This window comes from Periophthalmus magnuspinnatus, chromosome 13 (genome assembly GCF_009829125.3).
Source record: "Periophthalmus magnuspinnatus isolate fPerMag1 chromosome 13, fPerMag1.2.pri, whole genome shotgun sequence".
Classification (NCBI taxonomy): domain Eukaryota; kingdom Metazoa; phylum Chordata; class Actinopteri; order Gobiiformes; family Gobiidae; genus Periophthalmus; species Periophthalmus magnuspinnatus.
The window spans coordinates 18,598,540-18,620,578 of NC_047138.1; the positions used below are offsets into that span (position 1 = coordinate 18,598,540).

The 22,039-nt window shown below is 40.8% G+C and overlaps 1 protein-coding gene across 1 annotated transcript in view; it reads right to left on the reverse strand.

Moving 5' to 3' along the window:
- LOC117379826 (neurobeachin-like) overlaps positions 1 to 22,039 on the reverse strand; it is a 398,145-nt gene that overhangs the window by 171,385 nt on the left and 204,721 nt on the right. Inside the window, 1 exon segment of the mRNA XM_055226208.1 lies at positions 711 to 835. Coding sequence (XP_055082183.1) covers positions 711 to 835 — 125 coding nt within the window.

Genomic DNA, 22,039 nt, shown 5'->3' on the forward strand with positions numbered 1-22,039 from the left:
TGCGTTAAAGATTGACCGGATCTGACAGGCAGCGGGCGCTGTTCCATAGTCTGGGCACTGCCACTGAAAAGGCTCTGTCACCTCTGGTCTTGAGCCTGGCTTTGGGCACAGCCAGCAGAAGCTGGTCAGCTGACCTCAAGGCTCTGGGTATAGTATAGGGTTGCAGTAACTGCCTCAAATAAAGAGTACCCATAGAGTGCACACATTTAAACACAATAATAACATTTTGGATTGACCCGATATGAAACAGGAGCCAGTGCAGGTTACACAACAGAGGCCTGGTCTGTCTTGTCTTTTTTGGACCCTGAGCCTTCAGAGCGAAGAGAAGAAATGTCTTTAATGTTTATACGTTTTCTTCACTGTCTTAACCATCTTCTGCAGATGTTGATGAACCCATACAATGTGACCATCCCATAGATAAATCCAGTTACAGTAATTTAGAGTTGTCCAAAATTATTGAAATCAGATACTAATTGTTACTAAAATGAGTATTAAAACTAGATCCTCATTTTTGGCAAGTATCGATACTAAAAAAGTCCCAAAGGACAGGATGAAAATGAACCTTTCCTATTATTAGTATTGAGTATCGAGTCCTTTTGTATCATGATAAACAATAAGCAATATTGCCGTTTTTGTCCCATCCCTGCCACCGGGGGCAGTACAGGTGTATGTGAACAGATAGTACAGTGTAAATGACATGAGTGTCTCACCATTGTCGTACAAGCTCCTACAGGGTATGTCCAGGTATGTGGAGCCAAAGGGGTTTCTAATGAACCTCCTCCTCCTCCTCAGGTCGTCCTCCCAGTAATCCAACCTCCAGAAGTCCTGCATGTGGCTGAGGAAAAAGAACTCAAGTGAGCACCGTGTTTGAGTAATCATTTATTATTTAGTCTGTCTACATCTCCAAAGCTGAAAATGCTCAGTTCCACCTTGGGGAAGCAGTCATTTTCAAGTTAAAAACTCCAAATGATTCCAGTGAAGGTGTCTGGAGTTTAAAACACAGTGGAGCACTTCCTGTATTACCACATGACATCACAAAGTAGAACAGTGCTTTCTGTTTGAGAGAAGAACTCAGCCTAAATATGCAGGCTTTGTGTGTTAAACATGTGTGAATGACACAAAACACAACTCAAAACACAAAGTATGTTTTTGATTAAGAAACATTATAACACAGATCAGAAAACAGACGAATATTCATGAGTTTCAGATAAACATTTCCTTCCTGATTTGAAGGACTTTGTGAGGACCCATACAGGACTTTTTCCCATTCAAAAGATACTATTCTCATTTTAATTGCTTAATTGCTATGACTATGGAGGAGGGTTGTCATAGGTTGAAACCCATGAATAGGCCTTTTAAACATGTTAAAACAAATTTCACCTGTTTCACTTGTATTCATGTAAAAAATGTCTTCAGGGGCATTTGAACAATTCTGCCACAGAGATAACCTGTGCCCAGCTATCTAGTGTTTTAATAGCATTATTAACTGTTCATAGTCGTTCTTTTGGTAGTTTCAGTTCAAAATAGGTTTTGCTGCTTTCTGGTCAAAAATGCCTCCAGCTATTTTGAGCTTTTTAGGAACAAACATCAAGACCTCATGGTAACATAAACAAAGTCCTATTATTTTGTGTATGAAAAATACATTCCATTTTTATTACAATGTTTGCTGTGGATTTGAACCACAGCAATAATCAGCCACACCGTAGCACTGGACCTCTTCCAGATGTTAGGGTCAGGATCAAAGTGAGCGCTACCTGTTGGTTAAACAGGAAGACCTAGAGAAAACCTACCCAGACACATAAAGACCCCACAAAATCCAACAATCAAACCACGTACCATCCAGTGATCTTGAACCTATACCACTAATCCACCTGAAGACTCCATTAAAACATCTACCATGACCCCTCTCCAACCCCATACTCCGACTACAGTAGCAGCCCTTTACCAGCGGCATAATGAGCTGAATCCAGGGCATGTTCAGCACATTTCTGTCCGCCTGTGGAGCCCTCTGCATCGGGCTGGAGTGCGAGCGCCGCCCCTTCTCGCATAAATCCTCCACATGCCCCCATTTTACAAACCCAGAATCACATTACGAGCACAAATGGCACAGCGAGCCTACTTTTTTACTATGTTTTTTAACAAGTGTTGTAAATCACTACTGCTAGAGACCCGGAGCAGACAGCGTGGGGTTTAAGAGCCAGGGGCCCGTGGCGGTAGAGGCAGGGGCCAATAAAAATGCCCCCCCCCCCTCTCTCCCCGCTCCACAGATGTATTAAAATAATGTGTTGAAATATTCATACAAATGATTCCCACAAGTCAGTAAGGAAAAGAGCGTTCTTATTCATTATTAATAAGGTGGAATTATGGAGATTTAAAAGAGCATGTGGTGTAAGGCCTGTGTAAGTGATGAGAGGGGCCTGACAGAGGGGCCTGAGAGGGGGGACCAGTCACTTTAAGACCCTCAGATGAATGTGCAGCAGTAAGAGGAGGGTCAGTGAGAGGAAGGCCAGTGAGAGGAGGACCAGAGAGAGGAGGGCCAGTGAGAGGAGGACCAGAGAGAAGAGGGCCAGTGAGAGGAGGGCCAGTGAGAGGAGGACCAGAGAGAGGAGGGCCAGTGAGAGGAGGACCAGAGAGAGGAGGGCCAGTGAGAGGAGGACCAAAGAGAGGAGGACCAGTGAGAAGAGGACCAGAGAGAGGAGGACCAGTGAGAGGAGGACCAGAGAGAAGAGAGCCAGTGAGAGGAGGACCAGTGAGAAGAGGGCCAGTGAGAGGAGGACCAGTGAGAGGAGGACCAGAGAGAGGAGGGCCAGTGAGAGGAGGACCAAAGAGAGGAGGACCAGTGACAAGAGGACCAGAGAGAGGAGGGCCAGTGAGAGGAGGACCAGAGAGAGGAAGGCCAGTGAGAGGAGGACCAGAGAGAGGAGGGCCAGTGAGAGGAGGACCAGAGAGAGGAAGGCTAGTGAGAGGAGGACCAATGAGATGAAGGCCAGTGAGAGGAGGACCAATGAGAGGAGGGACAGTGAGAGGAGAACCAGTGCGAGCTGGTAACTTGGCCTAAGTATACTGTGGAACATATCAGGTAAAAACAACGAGACGTTTCCACCAGAGGAGTTACATACACATCTCTCTCACTTATGTGGAGGACGGAGAGCGAGAGAGTGGATGAAGGAGAGAGCACGCAAGAGAGAGAGTGGAGAAAGGAGAGAGGGAGAGAGCAGGAGATAAGAGAACTGGAAAGAGAGAGAGGGTGATGGACAAAGGCAGAGAGAGCATACAAGAGGGAGGGAAGAGGAAGAAACAGAGAGAGGAGGACAAGGAGGTGAGGGCAGGAAGGAGAGATAAAGAGATTTAACAAGAGACCAGAGAAAGAGAGGAGGGGAAAACAGAGATTTAGCAAAGACACCAGAGGATGGAGGGGGAAAAAAGGTACATAAATGCTAGTGTAAACCAGAGATTAGGGGCTGTGAAGAGGGGAAACCCAGATTACAGATTATAGGATTAATGCTGCTGTGAACATGCAGAAGAGACAGACAGAGGAGAGAGAGAGAGAGAGAGAGAGAGAGAGAGAGAGAGGAGAGACAAAGGAAGGAGACAGAGAAGGAGAGATGAGATTGGTGAAGTGAAGTGCCCTGCCCAAGAGCACAACAACAGCATCACATGGGGAGAGAGGAGAGAGATATCAGCAAATGTTAATGACATCTACTGCAAAATATTAACATGCTCCAACATCCTTGATATGAAAACATTGATACGATTTAAAAAACTTTGAGTTTTGGTGATGGTTAGGAGAAACTAGCTGGAGGAGAGTACCTATAAACCACAGAAACAGGAAAAATGTGCAAATTCCATACAGATATTTTACATGCATTCTGGAAATTGAACATGGTACCCTCTGGCTGTGAGTTGATCGTCCCAACTACTACACCACCATTTTATGTTCTTCTTTTGATGAAGTGAAATGTTGACTTATTTAAATCCATATTATGTTATTTTTGATGTTTTAAAGTTGCACTGCGTACATTTTTTTGTGAAGGTCTGGCACCTGCTTGTCTCCATGGTAAAATTATTGCTTGGAATGTTTCATAATATTGCATTAAACTTACCTATCTCAATGGAGACACGCAGGTGCACCACCAGGGCAAGTTACGGGTCAGATCTGTGGAAAGGAGACCTCCGCTTATGTTTTTTACTTGAGCCATAAAAATATATCATATAAAATAAAATAATGAATTCAATGTTAGAGCGAAACATGAAATACTATGGACGATTCCAGGCAAAGCAATAACATCTCCATAGAGACAAGCAGGTGGAGAGATTACACAGTGCACCTTTAAAATGACATTAACACTGATTTAATACAAATATCGAAATGGGAAACAATGGCATCGTTTTCAAGTTAACAGCTCCTTTTTCCTTTAGTTCAGTAGAGATTGGCAAGGTCTGAAATAATCCAAATTATTCTAGTGAAGGTGTATGGAGTTTAAAAACACAGTGGAGCACTTCCTGTAAATCAATTTCCCTCATATTTAAAATGTTATCAAGTAAATTAAAATGATAATTATTATTTACATGTAGAGATTTTAAACTTTACATAATTTATATTGTTATAAACTACAGTGAGAGAGGTGGAGAGGAGTGGACTGCTCTGCTATGGACATGTCCCGTGGGAGGGCATCTGGACAGGTCCCCAGAGACACACCCTCACACACATCCACAGCACACTCCACACACTGTCAATCAGATGCATCAGCTCTGTATGCTGTAGGGGAGGTGTCTGGGGAGGCGGAAGTCTAGCTGTCTGTGCTATATCTTTACAACAGCACCAAATAAAAACATTGGCTCCAGTCATTTATCAACAGTGTTAGAGACGGAGTGAATTATGGGAGACTGGAGACACCAGACCATCACGTCTCTAAATAAGTCGAGCTAAACCTGTGTATGAATTATTAACAAACCAGTTTAAACAGTGTTTGTACCAACAGTCCCATAACTGTCTTTATTAACCCGGCTCTCCATCAAACCCACGCCCCCCTGAGGGAAGATGACAAGAGGATTCAAATGAACAGAGAGAAGAAAGAAAGGATACATGGGATGTTGTATATGATAGAGAGAAGGAGAGAGGGAGAGAGAGAGAAGGAAAGATAGAGGAGGGTGGGGGGGGGGGCTGACAGGAGGTTTTTAAATGAAAAAAGGAGACACCCCTCCCCTCTGTCTTTCATATGGAGAGAGTGAGAGAGAGAGACAGAGAAGGAGAGAGCGCTGACAAATGAACAGAGAGAAAAAAGAAAGGATTTATGTTTCATATGAAAGAGAAAGAACGATTCCCCATTATTTATAGAAGCATTCAGAGATGTTAAGTGAAATCTGTCTGTTTTCTTTTGGGGTTTTTTGAGTCTTTAAACAAAAGAGAGGAGAGGGACTTTATGCTGTGGGTTTATTCTGGTAACATGCAGCTCTATGGGGACTGGAGCAGAGACGAGAGAGAGAGAGATGACGGGAGGAGAGAGAGAAGGACGGAGAGGGAAAAAATTAGGGGGGGGGAGCTGACAGGAGGATTTCAAATGGAGAGGAGAGGAGAGAGAGAGAGAGAGGGAGGGACAGAGGAGATTATATTAGACGTTCAAATAAAGGAAGAGCAAAGAGGAGAGGAAAGAAAGGATACGATTTTTATATGAGAGAGACGGGTGGGGAGAGAGGGAGAAAGATAGAGAGATTCAATAGTTTTAAAATGAAAAAAATACAAAGGAAAGAAGGGATGAGAGTCAGGGAGAGAGAGAGATAGAAAGAGACAGAGAGAGAAACATATTTTTGTATTTTTTTAGGATTTGAGAGGGATGGAAAGAGAGAGAGTGGTTACAGCGTTCAGAGCCTGATCACATGACTGTACAGATGTATTAGTCTTTATATTCGTGTCACAGTTTATTCAAAAGGAAACAGCTGTGTCAGGTATCACTGTAGTCTTTATATTAATACTGACAAAACCCAAAATATAGAGCAACAGTGGCACAGTCGGAAAAGCATGTGCCCACCTACTGCATGGTAATCAGTTCACATTTTTATATAGAGCTTTTCCACCATCAAGGAACCATTCACCCATTCACACAGTGTCTTGCACAGATGAATGCCAATAATGCTTGTTTTTTTTTTTTTTTATGTCGAGAGTGGGTTTTAAACCACCAACCTTTGGATCAGTGAACAAACTCTCTACCAACTGAGCTGCTGTCTCCCCTCATCTTGCAGGTGATGTTTGACTCTGGGTGCAATACATACTCAGGAAGGGCATCTGTTATGTTTTGTGACAGTGTGAATCTGCAGGTTAAAGGAGAAAATGCAAAAAGTATAATGCAAAAAAGACTTAACCATTGTTTAACCATCTAAAAACTGGTTCACTAACTGTTCAAATTTGCATTCAAAACTAAATATTTGCAGTAAGTACAGAGCAGTGGGTGGGGATAAGGGGTAGGTGAAAATAACAATTTTCTGCGCACTGAAAATTCAAATGCTGCTCAATACAGCGTTAGTGAAACATGCATGACTCAAACTACAACGGAGTAAGGTCACGATGAGGGGCACTGTCAAGTTCAAAAGAGTTCATTATACAGGGAGTAGTGCTGAGTTCTAAAAATGAACCCCTCTATGTCCTCACAAATGCAGGGACAATTAACCCACAATTTACACCAAAATGATTAAACAAGACAAAACAAAATCTGGAAATCTTTATAAAATTACATTTATTTATACCAAAAGAAAAATAAAAACTGGATAGATCGTTGATGAGTGATTTCACAAAACATCTTCACTCCAACGATTTGACTAGTTGACAAACCTGGATGAATGAGGGATTACACGGATACATTTATTTATGTTCATTTTGTTGATGTAAAATGAGTTGTCTGAGTTATACACAGATTTCAACTTGACAACACATTCCGCCCTTCTCTCTGCTGCCGATGCCCTGGTCAGTTTTTCAGACAGCCGTGTGCTCCCTGATAGCACACTTCCTCTGTATTGTCCTGGCTCCTCTGTGCAGTGGTCAGAGGAAGAACAGGCCTCTATAATCGAATAATACCCCATCTGACCCCGCGAAGCCCTCCCATGTGCAGACACTCATCTTTATTAATACCATCCGCACTGACCGCTCATTGACACGCACACACACACACACACACATATGCAAACACACGCTGGTTTGTATCACACGCAGAGCACAAGGAGGCACGACTGTCAAATCAACTATAGATCTTCAGTGTAAACAGGAAGGCAACAGATCTCACATGGTCTGTTCATACTGCATATATATATATATATATATATATATATATATATATATATATATATATATATATATATATATATATATTATTTATTTATTTATTTTTTTTTTTTTTTTTTTTTTTTTTTTTTTTTACAGTATTTCATTCTTTAAATTAAAGGAGATGAGCAGGTGGTGGATCCAGCTGTGAAAGGCCACTGTGCACCTGAAACTGAGCTGTCACCAATATACTGCAATATTAATCCTATGTGGTTTGTATCTTGGCTCATGTTGTGTTCTCATATCCAGCTGTTTATGATGGAGTAATGAACTTTAACAGCCACATCAAATCAAGAACAACTGCAGCTTTTTAACATCCAAAAGACATCACAGCCTTTCTAAACTTTCTAACCCACTAGAGACAAATGCATGGATAAGTCTCTCCAAGTCTGATTTAGACTGTAATGGCCTGCTCACTGGCCTCTCTAAATGAGCCTCACAACGCTGCTACTTGGGTCCTGACTAGAACCAGGAAGTACGAGCACATAAGTCCTGTGCTCAGGCTCCTGTGGCTCAGAGAATAGACTTTAAAGCAGCTCTGCTTGTGTACAAGTCTCTCCATGACCTAGCACCACAGTACATCTCCATATTGTGTTCACACTTGTACATTTTCCTTTGTTTTGCAGTGCGGTCAAACAGTGGGACAGTGATGCAGATAAAAACAGCTCAGTAATGCCCTCATGATGTTTGGTCAGAAGCAGGCTGTTTATACAATATCCCAGACTACATGTGAAGTGATGTGCTCTGGAAACTGCTTTGAACACAGTGGTTTGCGTCATCTGAAGAGCCCTCACTAAAGACGCACTGTGGGACTTTCTTCTGGTGCACAGCAGTAGAAAACATACAAACATAAAGAGTATAGGATGTAGAGTTGGAGACTTAAGGTTTGTGGTTTGGGATCTCTGTCATTAAATCTCCACATGTGTCTGCATATACAGCATTCAAAGCAGTTACAACTTGTCCCATTTACAAGCACATGTTCAGTGTTAGGACTGATGGATAGAAGTGTTCACATTCTATCATAGAACAATGAATGTTTGTTTGGGAGCTGCATGACATAAGGCAAACCTGTGTAAAGTGAATTTAAAACCTGGTATTGTGTAAAATCTGCTTTTGGTTTTCTACCATGTTATAACATCATTTCCTTATCAACTTATCATCAATATGGCAGAACCTCCTGATTCTGCAGGCCCCATATCTCCTCAGAGGAGCTCCACATGACTCTGCTACTCATGTTCAAGAGATGATCAGCACAAGGTTAAAAGAACGCCCAGAGGAATGACTTTAGACAGAAAGGAGGGAGGAGAAGCGAGACAGAGAGAGAAAAAAGAGAGAGAGAGAGAGAGAAAGAGTGAGAGAAAGAGACAGAGAAAAGACAGAGACAGAGGAAAGAAGAGAGACAGAGAGGAAGAGGAGAAACAGAGGCAGAAGAAGAGAGATAGGAGAGACAAAGGCAGAGAGGAAGAGGAGAGACAGAGAGGGAGAGGAGAGACAGAGGCAGAGAGGGAGAGGAGAGACAGAGAGGGAGAGGAGAGACAGAGACAGAGAGGGAAAGGAGAGACAGAGCGAGAGGGGAGGGAGAGACAGAGAGAGAGAAGAGGCAGTGAGGGAGAGGAGAGACAGAGGCAGAGAGGGAGAGGAGAGACGGTGAGGAGAAACAGAGACAGAAAGGAAGAGGAGAGACAGAGAGGGAGAGGAGAGACAGAGGCAGAGAGGGAGAGGAGAGACAGAGGCAAAGAGGGAGAGAAGAGACAAAGACAGAGAAGGAGAGGAGAGGGACAGACAGAGAGAGAGGAGAGACAGAGGCAGAGAGGGAGAGGAAAGACAGAGGCAGAGAGGGAGAGAAGAGACAGAGAGGGAGAGAAGAGATAGAGAGGAAGAGGAGGGGGAGAGACCGAGAGAGGAGAGACAGAGGCAGAGTGGGAGAGGAGAGACAGAAAGAGGAGAGGCAGAGGCAGAGAGAGAAAGGAGACAGAGATGGAGATGAGAGACAGGGAGAGAGACAGAGGAGAGAAGAGAGAGAGAGAGAGAGAGAGAGGAGAGAGAGAGAACACACAGAGTACACCCAGAGGAACGACTGGAGACAAAGAGGAGCAGAGAAAAGGAGGAGGAGCGAAAGAAAGAAAAAGACAAACACACAGAGGAAGGAGAGAGGGAAGAGAGAGGAGCAGAGAGAGAATGTACAGAGGAATGACTGGCTGCTGGAAACAGAGAGAAGAGAGAGAGAAAGAAATAGAGACAGCGAGACCAAGAGAGAGCGGACAAACAGATGTCTTTCCCAACCAGGAAGGGCAGCTTTAAAAACAAAGGATGCTAAATGTTTTATAGCTAATAGAATGGATCACCATGTTTTAGCGGCGCTAGCACTCCTGCACAAGCCAGCATCCTCTCGCTAACAACAAGGTAACATCATCCCGCTAGCAAAAAGCTAACATACTCCCGCTAACAATAAGCTAGCATCCTCCCATTAACAACAAGCTAACATCCTCCCGCTAACAAGGAGCTAACATCCTCCCGCTAACAACAAGCTAACATCCTCTCACTAACAATGAGCTAACATTCTATCGCTAACAACAAGCTAGCATCCTCCCGTTAACAACAAGCTAACATCCTCTTGCTAACAATGAGCTAACATCCTCCTGTTAATAACAAGCTAACATCCGCTCACTAGCAAAAATCTAACATCTTCCTGTTAACAACAAGCTAAGATCTTCCCGCTAACAACAAGCTAACATTCTCCTGCTAACAACAACCTAACATCCTCCCGCTCCATCACTGAGCTATTACCCAGATACTGACTGTTACTATTCATCACATGTGAGGGATGAAACTCAGTGTTAGCCAAGGGAAAGCTCCCCCTTCTCTCCATCCTCTCCCCTCTCTTCCTCCTCTCCCTCTCCTCTCCTCTGCCGTACCACGGATCAATACATGCCACCATGCTCCCGCTCCCAAAGAGTAATTATAAACCAGAAATGTGTCGGATCGATGGCGTCGTCAGGTGAGGGCAAGGTGTGCTGTGGTGTGGGGCCCATTTAGAAGAGCTGAAAATTCCATCTTCACTAAACAGACTTAAAGGAGCTCTATGTAACCTGCACTCTGGCAGTTTAAAAGTACTACAGGCACATCTGAACCTGGGCTGCCAGAGCCTTAAAGGGCCTGTATTACACTATTTGCTGATCTCTGTTCTAATGTTTCCTCATCACAAACATACCTGGAACTGTGTTTTGTTTCATTCACACACAACACACACAAACCATTTACACACACACCTTGCATACTTAGGCTGAGTTCTTCTCTTAAACTGAAAACACTCTGTTCGACCTTGTGATGTCATGTGTGTTTCTAAACTCCATGCACATTCACTAGAATCGTTTAGACGATATGCCAGTCTCTACTGAACTAAAGGTAAAAGGAGCTATTAACTTGAAAACTACCAATTCATGACATCACAAGGTGGAACAGAGCAATTTGAGCTTTGAAGATGTAGACAGACTAATAATAAAGGGTTACTCAAACATGTGTGAATGAAACAACAACGCCAGGTATGTTTCTGAGGAGGCAACAGCATTATAACATGGCTTAAAGCTCAGAAGAGTCAAGTTTGTGTAATGTAGGACCTTTAACCTGCAGATAGAGGACACAAGTGCATCTCATTCCTCCTGAAGATGTGAGACAGGCCTCTACTTTGACAATGTTTAATTCCAGGCTCCAAACAGTTCTGTTTAGCTGTGCATATGACTGAAATGTTAAATGAAATGTTAAATGAAACACTGAAATGTGTTTATTCTGGACTTTTCTCCTTTAATGTTAATTTTATGATGATTATTTGTGATTATTTATGTTTTGATTTATTGTATTGTGATTTTAATGTATTTTTTCTGTAAAGCATTTATCTTGTGTATGACTTGTGCTATACAAATAAACTTGCCTTGCCTAAAATGAACTAGTTCAGTTTTTCATCTATTTAAAACAGTAAAAATCATTCATTGTTTCATTTGGCCTGGTAGGTTCAACACATACTATACCACTAGTCTCTAAAAAGTTGTAGTGGTGAAGGTGTGCTGTGGTGTGGTCGCCCCTGTGTCAGCTGTCAGGGGTCCCCATAGAACAAAAGCATGGTTGTGTAACAGCAATTAGCGCAGGCTGAATGAAAGCTAATGAGGAGGCAGTGCAATTATGAAGAGCCTTGTCAGTGTGCCAGTCATAGGCAAAAGGCTAATTATCAAAGGTCATGGGTCATGCAAAATACTCTTTTATAAATGATTTTTTCTCATCACAAAAGGACACAGGTTAAAAGAGTTTTGTTTCATTCACGTCATTTCATTCATGGCTAACCTGATCTGCTCCTCTGGGATGTTAAAGTACAGATATTGAGTCCAGGACCATTTTGGCGCTACAGTGAAACAAAATTCAGCTTTAACATGTGCTTTTCAAAACTTTAAGAGTAACAGTGCACTTCCAGACTCTAAAAGTTCTATTTTAAGTGCTGAATTTAGTTGTTATTGTGCTTTGTGGTGCATACTGTTTAGACCACTACAAATATGTCTGCAATGTCATCAATATGACACCAAGATAAACCACTGAAGACGGACCAGGACCACAGGGGACGTTTTGTTGCTTTATTTTCCTTCTCCAAACGGTAAAAACTGTAAGGGTACAATAACATGCTCTTAGTGAATGAACCACATATGACACAAATGTAAAGTACATTCATCTTTGAACAAACTTCATATTTTTCCTAAATAATACAAAAATATAACTCTCTAGACATCAATTAACATATTTACAATTTACGGCATTGCCATGTGCGAGTTTCAAGGTGGATGGCGACAGATTGTGACTAGCCCCATGCCAGATGACACGCGCTCTCGTTTTCCATTAGACCGGAAACCGGAAGTGGTGCGGTAAACTGGAAGTGGAAACGTCCCGCAATATATATATATGTGTTTTTTTTAATCTAAACTACAGTTAATCATAAAATAATAATGCAAAACATTTATACAGTATTACAGACCCTTATTTTAGCTTCTTAATACATTTTACATTTATAAACTTATTTAACTTATTCATTAAACCAAATGCCTGAAAGACAACACAATGTCCATAAATGTGTGGGTGGATTATGGATGGGCTTCAGACTTCAGAGCATGATGATGTCATACTCCCAGAAGGACCAAGAGCCAGATTTACCAATTGATTACGCTGTATAACAACTATTTAAAAAGGTAAATTCACAAATGCTCCCTCTTATCTATCCATGGGTTTCACTTGGGCGAAACTGCTCAGAATATTGCATATATCGGGAACCTGAAACCCAGAACTGGATATGTTAGTAGAAGAATCTGCATTTGAACATTCTTTCTAGCTGCCCACGTCTGTGTTAAATGTGATTGGCCTGTAGAATGTGGTGATGTCATCTGCCATCATAGACTCTATAAAGAAGTGGAGTAAGTGAGTGTGACGTCACCCACAGCATTCGGTTCCATCAGCATTCAAATTATCATAGCAACCAAAGAGCCAATCTGGAGCGAGGCTGCTGAAGGTAATGCCCCATCCAGCCTGCACTGCTGTATTAGAAAGAAGAGGGCACTTGGTAACGCTGTCAATCAAACCTGTTGCTACCGTTAGCGAGAGCACCCTCTGGGAAAGAAGGTGCCTGATTTGTCTATTAATATTCATATCTTGATTTACGGAAACAATAGCAAAATAAAAATACCAGGATCATGTAGATCGGGTTAATACAAACCATTTAAGACCAAAATGTCTAGCCTGGCAGCAGCAGTTATAGAGGGAGGGGCCACAGTTTTTCAGTGTAAAGTGAATTGGAGCCAAAGCCAACGTAGAAGTGTCATAGACATATTAAATGTTTTTTCCCCAGGTACTGAAAACTATAACATAACATTTGTTCATTTTAAATTGTAATATTGGTCTAAAATAGCTAATAATAGAACCAAGGTCTATTGGCTTCCTGTTAAAAACTGTAGAAACGATAGCCTCCAACTCTTCATAGTTGCCTCAAATTAAAAATGTCAAACATTCAAAAATAAGAAGAAGTAAAATAAGTACAGAGCTGTAGGTGGGGATAGCGGATAGGTGAAAATGTATTTTTGGGGCACTAAATCATCATATGCAAGACAATACCAATGTGGCCAGACCTTCTTGTCAAAGTCTGATCCGAGCTAAGCAGGGCTGGGCCTTGTTGCCTTGACTACAACTCAGCTCACAAAAATAAGGAACATAATAACAAAATCTCATCTCAAACATAACTTAATACTCCCCTTTAATGTACTATAACTTTGCATAATACTTTTCTTTAATGTAACATAACTTTACATAAAAACCCCTTTAACATAACATAACTTTAAATAACACCCCACCCCACCCTTTAATGTATTGTACTAATATAAAACAGTCCATTATGTTGTAGTAAACTCCATGTTCCTCATTATCAGACTGATGAAACTAAACAGAGTCGGTGACATTTAGCGCCCGCTGCCTCTTCGCCTTGACGTGTGCTTTGACTGGAGACGAGGCTGAACTTTATAATCCAGCATGTGGGGTCAAAGGTCAACGGTGCGGGGTCTGAGGGGGCAGGGGCAAGCACCCCCTCCTGGAAAGAAGTCTGACATCCAATTTTCAACTTGATTTATCCGTGTAAAGTGAAAATTGATAGTGTGTCATTACAGCAGGAGGGAGGGGGCTGGGGGGGCTGTCTGGACTGGACTCGGCTGAACGATCGATGCTAGCCTATACTGTTTCAATCTGAGCACTATTGATTTTGTGATGCCACAGTCTATACAAGGCACATTCATCACCAGGCAAGCATGTACGATGCAGCCACTGCAGCCACCTACTCAACAAGAGAACACAGAGAACACAGAGCTCAGCTGATCCTCACACAGGCATTTAAGAGGAGGTACTACACCTCTATGGGGTTTTAAAGAGTAGGTACTACACCTTTATGGGGTTTTAAAGAGGAGGTACTACGCTTCTATGGGGTATTAAAGAGGAGGTATACCTGTATGGGGTATTAAAGATGGGGCATTACACCTCTATGGGGTATTAAAGAGGGGACACTACAATTATATGGGGTATTAAAGAGGGGGTACTACACCTCTATGGGGTTAATAAAGAGGGGGTACTACACTTCTATAGGGTATTTGAAACTGCCAAGATTTGAATGAAATCCAAAATTCCCTCATAAATCTTAAACTGTTTTTGAAAGCAAATAAAACTAAGTAAATATAAAAAAAAAAAAAAAAAAAAAAAAAACATTTAAGTAGCCTGTAAGCCACAAATCTGTATAGGCTAAATGGTACATCCATTGAAAGAGCGGATTTTGGCTGGATGAAAACTTACCCTTTAAAAACCATATCTCAGAATTATGTTACAGTTTAAAATCTAAATTATCATTTTATTACAGAAACAAATATTGTATCCCAATACATTACAGAGAAGAGATAGTGCAAGCAGCCTTCCTCTCCGTGCTGGATTATGGGAATGTGGTGTCCCTGCAGATTTCAGCCTCTGCTTTGAAACCATTGGATCCTTTCACTCTGTCCTTCATTTCATTACAGGTGATGCACTGTATGAAATGTATGTATAAGGGACTATCTTATAGATAACTGCCTGAATATCTCACCTGCTTGTTAATCACTGATACTGGAACATTTAATACCAGATCACATGACTGTATAAGTCTAAGAACTAGCCACACCAAAACTGGGATGAGAAAGAAGCTTTGGCTGCTTTGCTTCACAAAATGGAATGCACTCCAGGGAAAGGCAAAACTAAATACGTTGGTGACACAGTCCCAATTTAATAACCCGGTAACAAAGTTTTGTACACACACCTGCTCCTGTTTTTAATGTTTTATATGAACTTATATACTTTGTTTGTTTATACTTGTTTGTTTTTATTTGTTTTTTCCTGCTTGTATTGTATTTTAAACAGGGCACCCATGAAAAAAGCCAAAGTGCCCTCATTGGGTTCCCCTGTATGAAGATAAATACATAAATAAATATATATTCATGAAAAAGAAACTACACTTCTGTGAGGTATTAAAGAATGGGTATTTTACTTCTATGAGGTATTAACTGCTAACACAAAACATATGTTAACTTTTATTGTTTTGAAAATACTAAATTCACCCAAAGCAACCTATTAACAGGTTTTCACTTTTGTCTTTGACACTCTGAGTCTCCACTCCCTTTGCTTTCTGTGCTAAATCACTCCCTCTTCAGAGCACTATCACATTACAATCAGTGTGCATCCCACTAATGAAACAACTGCACATCACATCAGGTTTGTCAAGTTGTTGTGTACAGTTTTGTATCATGTTTTTGTATATTTTTAGAGAATTGTGGTGTGGGAGCATGGGTGACAGGCTTGTGGGCGAAGCCTTGTACAATCTCGTACTGCTAACTCTAAAAAGGGTTAAAATAGCACTTGGAAGAGATCACTAGATTACTTAAACACACATGGATGATATCAAAAAACCTCTTAGGGGTGTTTTTGATGAGGGAACAATGTTATAACATGGGAGAAAGATCCAGTCGATTTTGCATAACACACCCTCTTTAAGCATTTTAAGCTGATATTACACAATTTTACCTGAGCCGTTTGGTGTTACAGCACATGATCAGACTTCTGCATGTGTCAGCACTACAGGTCACTGTGGGTCACGACAGGTCACTACAGATCATGGTGAAAGAAAAACAATATCAATATATCAATGCTAATCAATTATATTAGAGGATTCTGAATCCAAATAAGTATCAAATTGATATTTTTTCTTTTAAATTTTATCTGGAAATAAAAGCCTACATACACAAACAGAATATTAGATATTGAATGTAAGTTTTTACACAAGTTTGAGGAATTTATACAACTTCATTTTAAAATGTGGTCCTTGCTGTTTGACCTATACCAATATTTTTAATCCTACTACAAGTCACATAGTGGACATCAGTGTCAGACCACCCCACAATAACAGTCCAGGGCTGTAATCCAAAAACACTCTTAGTCGACTAAAAAAGGAGGGCGTGGCCAAAGCTCTCAAAACTATTCTGTAAATCTGTATCAGAACGCACTTGTAGGGGGAGTTCATGCAAAAGCTTTATTTATACATAAAAGTACGCGTGAACAATGTTTATATAAAGACAGATTAAATCTGTTTATCATGAATTTAATCTAATTTTTTACAGATAAATACCAAAGATAGGGTGAGTAAATACTCTCACTTCTTCTTTCTGCTGTTATTTCAAAGAAATCCTCATCATCTAAATTACATGATTATTACACATTTAGTGTCTTTAGTTAAGAGCACTGTTCCCTCTAAGCTGCGTGTGTGCGTAATTGGTACCCATCGTTTTGAATATATTTTATATACAAATACACATTATATATTTTCTTTTGATATGGTATGTAAATGTACAGTAATAGAGCAGCTTGGTGTGCAGATACAGATTCCTCTCAGTGTATATTGGTCATTGATACTGTCACTAGTTTATGAGTTGCAAAAATCAAATGATCGTGTCATATACTGAAAAAGAGTTAACGGACTGTCTCCCAGACCACAGTAGGACAATCTCACTCAGTGCACAGCAAAAGCTTCACACAATGGCTTATACTCATAATACAAGTCAGAGCTTTATCATAAAAATGTTAAGTGTGTTTTCAGCATTGGAGTTTACAGTTGGCTTAGTTTAAGATAAGATAAGATATGCCTTTATTAGTCCCACAGTGGGGAAATTCCAGTATTGCACCGCACAGAAGGAAAATGGTACATGCAATAAAACAAGATAATAGATAAATAGTTTAAAATAATTTAAAAAATATACTTAAAAATAAACTAAAAATAGACTCTAATAGTAGTATTGCACATAGGTATGGATGAATGACACATGTTCAGTGTTAACAGTGTTCATTGTACAGTCTGACAGCAGCAGGAAGGAAAGACCTGCGAAACCTCTCCTTCACACAGCGAGGGTGAATCACTCTGTCAATGAAGCTGCTCTCCAGGGCAGACAGAGCGTCCTGCAGGGGGTGAGACTCAGTTTGGTTGGAAGCTCATGTTTTGCCATAGTTAAAATAAAATATGTATAATTCCAATAGCATTAACATACTACACAGGTCATGAGCAAGATTTTTGTCATTTTCATTGTATAAGTGGGCTAAAGCACTTAATTAAAAGTCTTATAACAGAAATGTAAATGCGGCAATTTGATTCTTTTAATAAACCATTTAACTTGGATAGATGCCAACATGACCAAAGTGTGCACATCTGATGTTGCTCACAGTGGTCCATGGGACCGCTCAGGGAGTTTGTGTGTTTGCTCAGACTCGTGAAAAATTAGAGGGAACATTGGTTAAGAGTCAATTGATTGATTCTTGACTAAACAACTAAAGGCCCACAGCCGTAGAAATGAACCTTGTTAACTCTATAAATGAAACATAGCCCCCAGTCTAACATATATGTACATACAGTCTAAAATATATGTACATACAGTCTAACATATATTCACAGACTTGTGTTCAGTCATGAGTTTATACTTAATCAGTGACAATGTTACCTGTGGTAAAAAAACAACAACATAGATTTAGAATATGGTTTTGAAGATACTAAACATTATTATCTTATAATATTTCTAGTGTAAAATTATAATGAAGCTAATAACCAGCCTAAATGTTTAACTTCCCTAATGGGTGGATCTGGACAGAGCCCACGGTACAACAGCAGAAGAAGCCTTCCAATAATAACCATGTTTGTGCAGTGTCCAAATTATAAAGATATTCTGGCCCGTCTCCAGAACCAAGACCAAAGCACAGCACAGCGATTCAAGATTATGTGAGGAAAACACACGCATGCACATATACATGCACATACACACACACACACATACACACACACACACGTTGGGTTTTCCATGCTTCTTGGGGACATGACATTGAATTTCCCTCAGTTGTCCAGGTCTGATCCACAGTAAAAGTCAAAGTTAAATCTGTCAACAAGCCGCGTTTTCAGTTCTGGTCAGATTGTTTTCTGGTCAGATAGATGCACTGCCTTGCATCTTTCTGAAGGGATGAGCTGAAACTGTAAACAGCTATTGTTTACAGGAAGAGGCCAAGGAGAACAAAGTGGACTTCTTAGATTGTGCAGTAACTACAGGAGAGGTCCGGGGTCTCCAGGTAGAAGTCTTCAGTAAACCCACACACACTGACCAATACCTGCTGTCTGATTCACACCATCCACTGCAGCACAAACTCGGAGTTATCCCTACTCCAAAACAAAGAGTTCAATTGATGTCCACAAACACAGAGGGAAAAGTGAAGGACGAACAATATGTGGATATCCAAAATGGGCCTTCAATAGATCTAAGAGAACTAAAAAACAGGACAACAGGGAATCTGAACCTAGAAGGAAAGACGTAACTATTCCTTACACAGCTGGTGTGTCAATAAAAGGATTCTGATTCTGATTCTGATTCTGAAACGTCTTCACTCTTGCAACGTTTTGTCCAGTTGTCAGATTTAACTTTTGCTTTTACTATTTACTATCTTCGAGACAACTGTTGTTGTGATTTTGGGCGTTACAAAAATAAAAGAATTGAATTGAAAATTGAATTGAATTGAACTATTTCTATTTCAAATTTGGTTGTGGGCAGAGTTTAGGCATTTACTGACACCATGACCATGAACACCTGTGTAATACTTAAAGTGGGACTAATCATGAATAATCAATAATTTGTGATGTATTTCTAACAATCCTCCAGCTCATTTTTAAACTATAGAGATTCTAGAATATTGTGCACATAGCCTATTGAATGAGTGATTTTAGTCCCCACGATGTGATAAACACCCACACACACATGTTCGCTCATATCAGCCCCTCCCCTCCCTATGCTCCCGGGCATTATTTTTTACAAGGGGTGCATAAATGGGAAAGTTAATGTAGCATTGAATGGGCTGCGCGCTGGTGGAGAGCTGCACGCCTGGAGCTGGGAGCATATTGCATCATTTTTCTAACGTTAGCAGATTAGCGTTAGCAGGTTAGCGTTACATTTGAATTTGTTGGAAGTTCCTGCGGTATCATTTACAATGCACCCACGCTTGCTCCATAACCTTTTGTTTCGATGCAAATGTGTGCCTCTATAAATATTTGAACGCCAGCCCAGAATTGGCGCGAGGTGCGGTTTGTCATGGGTGAGTTTTAAAATGGCGTTTCAGAGAGGGCCATAAGGTTTAAAGCCTCATCTACACTGTATAGTTTAAATATTACATGATGCAGGTCTGGCGGCAGAGCTACAGTAATAAATGTTTTACAATTAGGAATAATGTGATGTTGTTAATCCAGAAACGGCTTGTGCAGACACAGAAACAGAGCTTTAGGAAATACAGAAAGAGAGCTGTAGATAAAGAAAAACAAAAAGAATGTGCTAAATGTGCTGTATGAAGAATAATGTTACGACACAGTGTTTTAGCAAGGGACGCTGGTTTCTATCAACAATGTGCAAACACTGCCAAGGTCAGATCAGAAAAAATACAAAAAGGCTACATTCACACATCACATAAAACTGGAACTAGACCAGGACTTGTTATTCCAGGAACACACAGGTTTGCAGTTCAATCCCAGCTCTGATGACTGCACACTGTTGTTGTGTCATCAGGCATGTCAGCTGGCCGGACTGTGTCTGTGGTGTGAGCTCTGATAGATGCTCTGGGGCAGCTGTGGCTACAGAAGTGACTTACCACCACTGAGAGTACAGTGCTAAAGTGCTATACAAAACAAATGCATTGTTATTTGAACCATTATGTGATTATATTATATTTGTAGTATTAATATGGGCTGCCGCCTCTTGGTCTTGGAGGTTCTAGCAGTACATTTTCCATTCATTTTGACAGTTTATAGGCATGATGGAGGCTAATGCTACGTATGTGGTAACACAAAAAAACACATTGTATTCAAACATGTGAGTTTATAAAGTCTCAGAAACAGACATAAAATGACAGGTCTTGTGGTCAGTTGTTAACACAGAGCTGATGAGCTTTCAAACTTTTAATATTATTATTTTTATTTTTCAAAAAGTCTATTATGGGTAAGTTTGTAATGTCAGAGTGAAATCTGTCTATGTGATACTGCACATATACTGCTCGGTGAACCAAACATGACAATGGACAATTATGTAAAAATAGTATATACACAGCTTAAGCAAAAAGTGTCTGGTTCACACATAGCCTGTATCTATAATAGGGCATAGCTAACCTGCTAGCCACCACGTTCCAAATAGGAAGTGATCATGGGCATGCTTCTGGCTCCACTGACTCTGGCTCCAATTCTCTTTACATTGAAAAACCATTGCCCCTCTCTCTGTAGCTGCTGCTGTTAGGCTCATCATTTTGGTCTTAAAATGGTCGTATTAACTTGCTCTACATGATCCTGTGATTTTTATTTCACTATTGTGTCTGTTATCAGGATATGAGTATTAATAACAGACAAATCAGGCACCTTCTTTCCCTGAGGTTGCTCCCACTAGCGTTAGCAACAGGTCTGATTGACAGTGTTGCTAAGTGCCTACCCGCTCCCTGCTAAACAAGCGGTGCAGGTGAGGAGAGGCGATACCTTCAACAGCCTCGCTCCAGATTGGCTCTTTGGCTGCTTCCACATATGGAACTCTAAAGTGGTCCCTATAACTGCTGGCCTCGATGAGCTTCATTTGACTGGAGCCGAACATTGTGGATGACGTCACAGTCACTTAGTCCACTTCTTTATACAGGCTATGGGTTCACATCTGTCTGATACATTCCTCAAACTCCGCTAACTAGCTAACACTCAGCTCAACTGTTCCACTATAACCCTTCTAACAGCTCTGTCAGCCTCTTGACCCTCGTCTTTCTCTCGACCGCTGGACTTTGGAAAGCTTATGGTTATTTTCACAGTCCCCGTGGGGAGGTCTAGCACGTACCACCTCCTGTGTGCCTGCAGGGGTCAGCGAATACCCCCCCCCCCCCCCTCCATCACTCCCTCGTCACTCTCTCTCCTCCCTCCAGCTCCGGCCTGTCCGAATACCAGCCAATCAACCCGTCCCGTGAGGATTAAGCCACTCCAACTGTAATTGTGTTTGCTGACCCTCCTGCTGACCCCCTGTGAAAATGACATAAAGCACTGGTCCTATCCCATCATGCTTTGACTTTGGAGCAGGTAACTTTGCTCCAAGCGGGTGACATTCTTTTTAAAGGACTTAATGCAAAATTGACTTTTTGAGCTTTTAACCATGTTATAACTAGTGATGGGCAATATTTAAATAGCTGAACGAGCCAGTATTGTTCCAGATTCATCTATACAGATATTCAATATTTTTTTTGGCAGTGCCACATTTCATGTGCACCCGTGTCATTCTAAGTTTGTTGTTTATCTTTTTGAAAAGACTCATGAGGAAGAGTTAGTGTTTATGGTTTAGGGTTTAGTGTTTGTGTCACATACAGTTGTATGCGATGTAATAAATGACTATATATCCCAGATAAATACATTTTATCATTTTACAAAAGTGAAAAGTTCATTAGTGATCTTTTCTTCAATTTAAAAAGTGAAATACTTTCCTCATGAAAAACAAACCTGGAGTTGTATTTAGCTTTGTTCATGCTAGTTTCACTAATCCTTTGGAAATAAAAAACTATCCTCAGATAATACACAGTTTGAATTTTCCCAGTATTGTTGCATCACAGGTA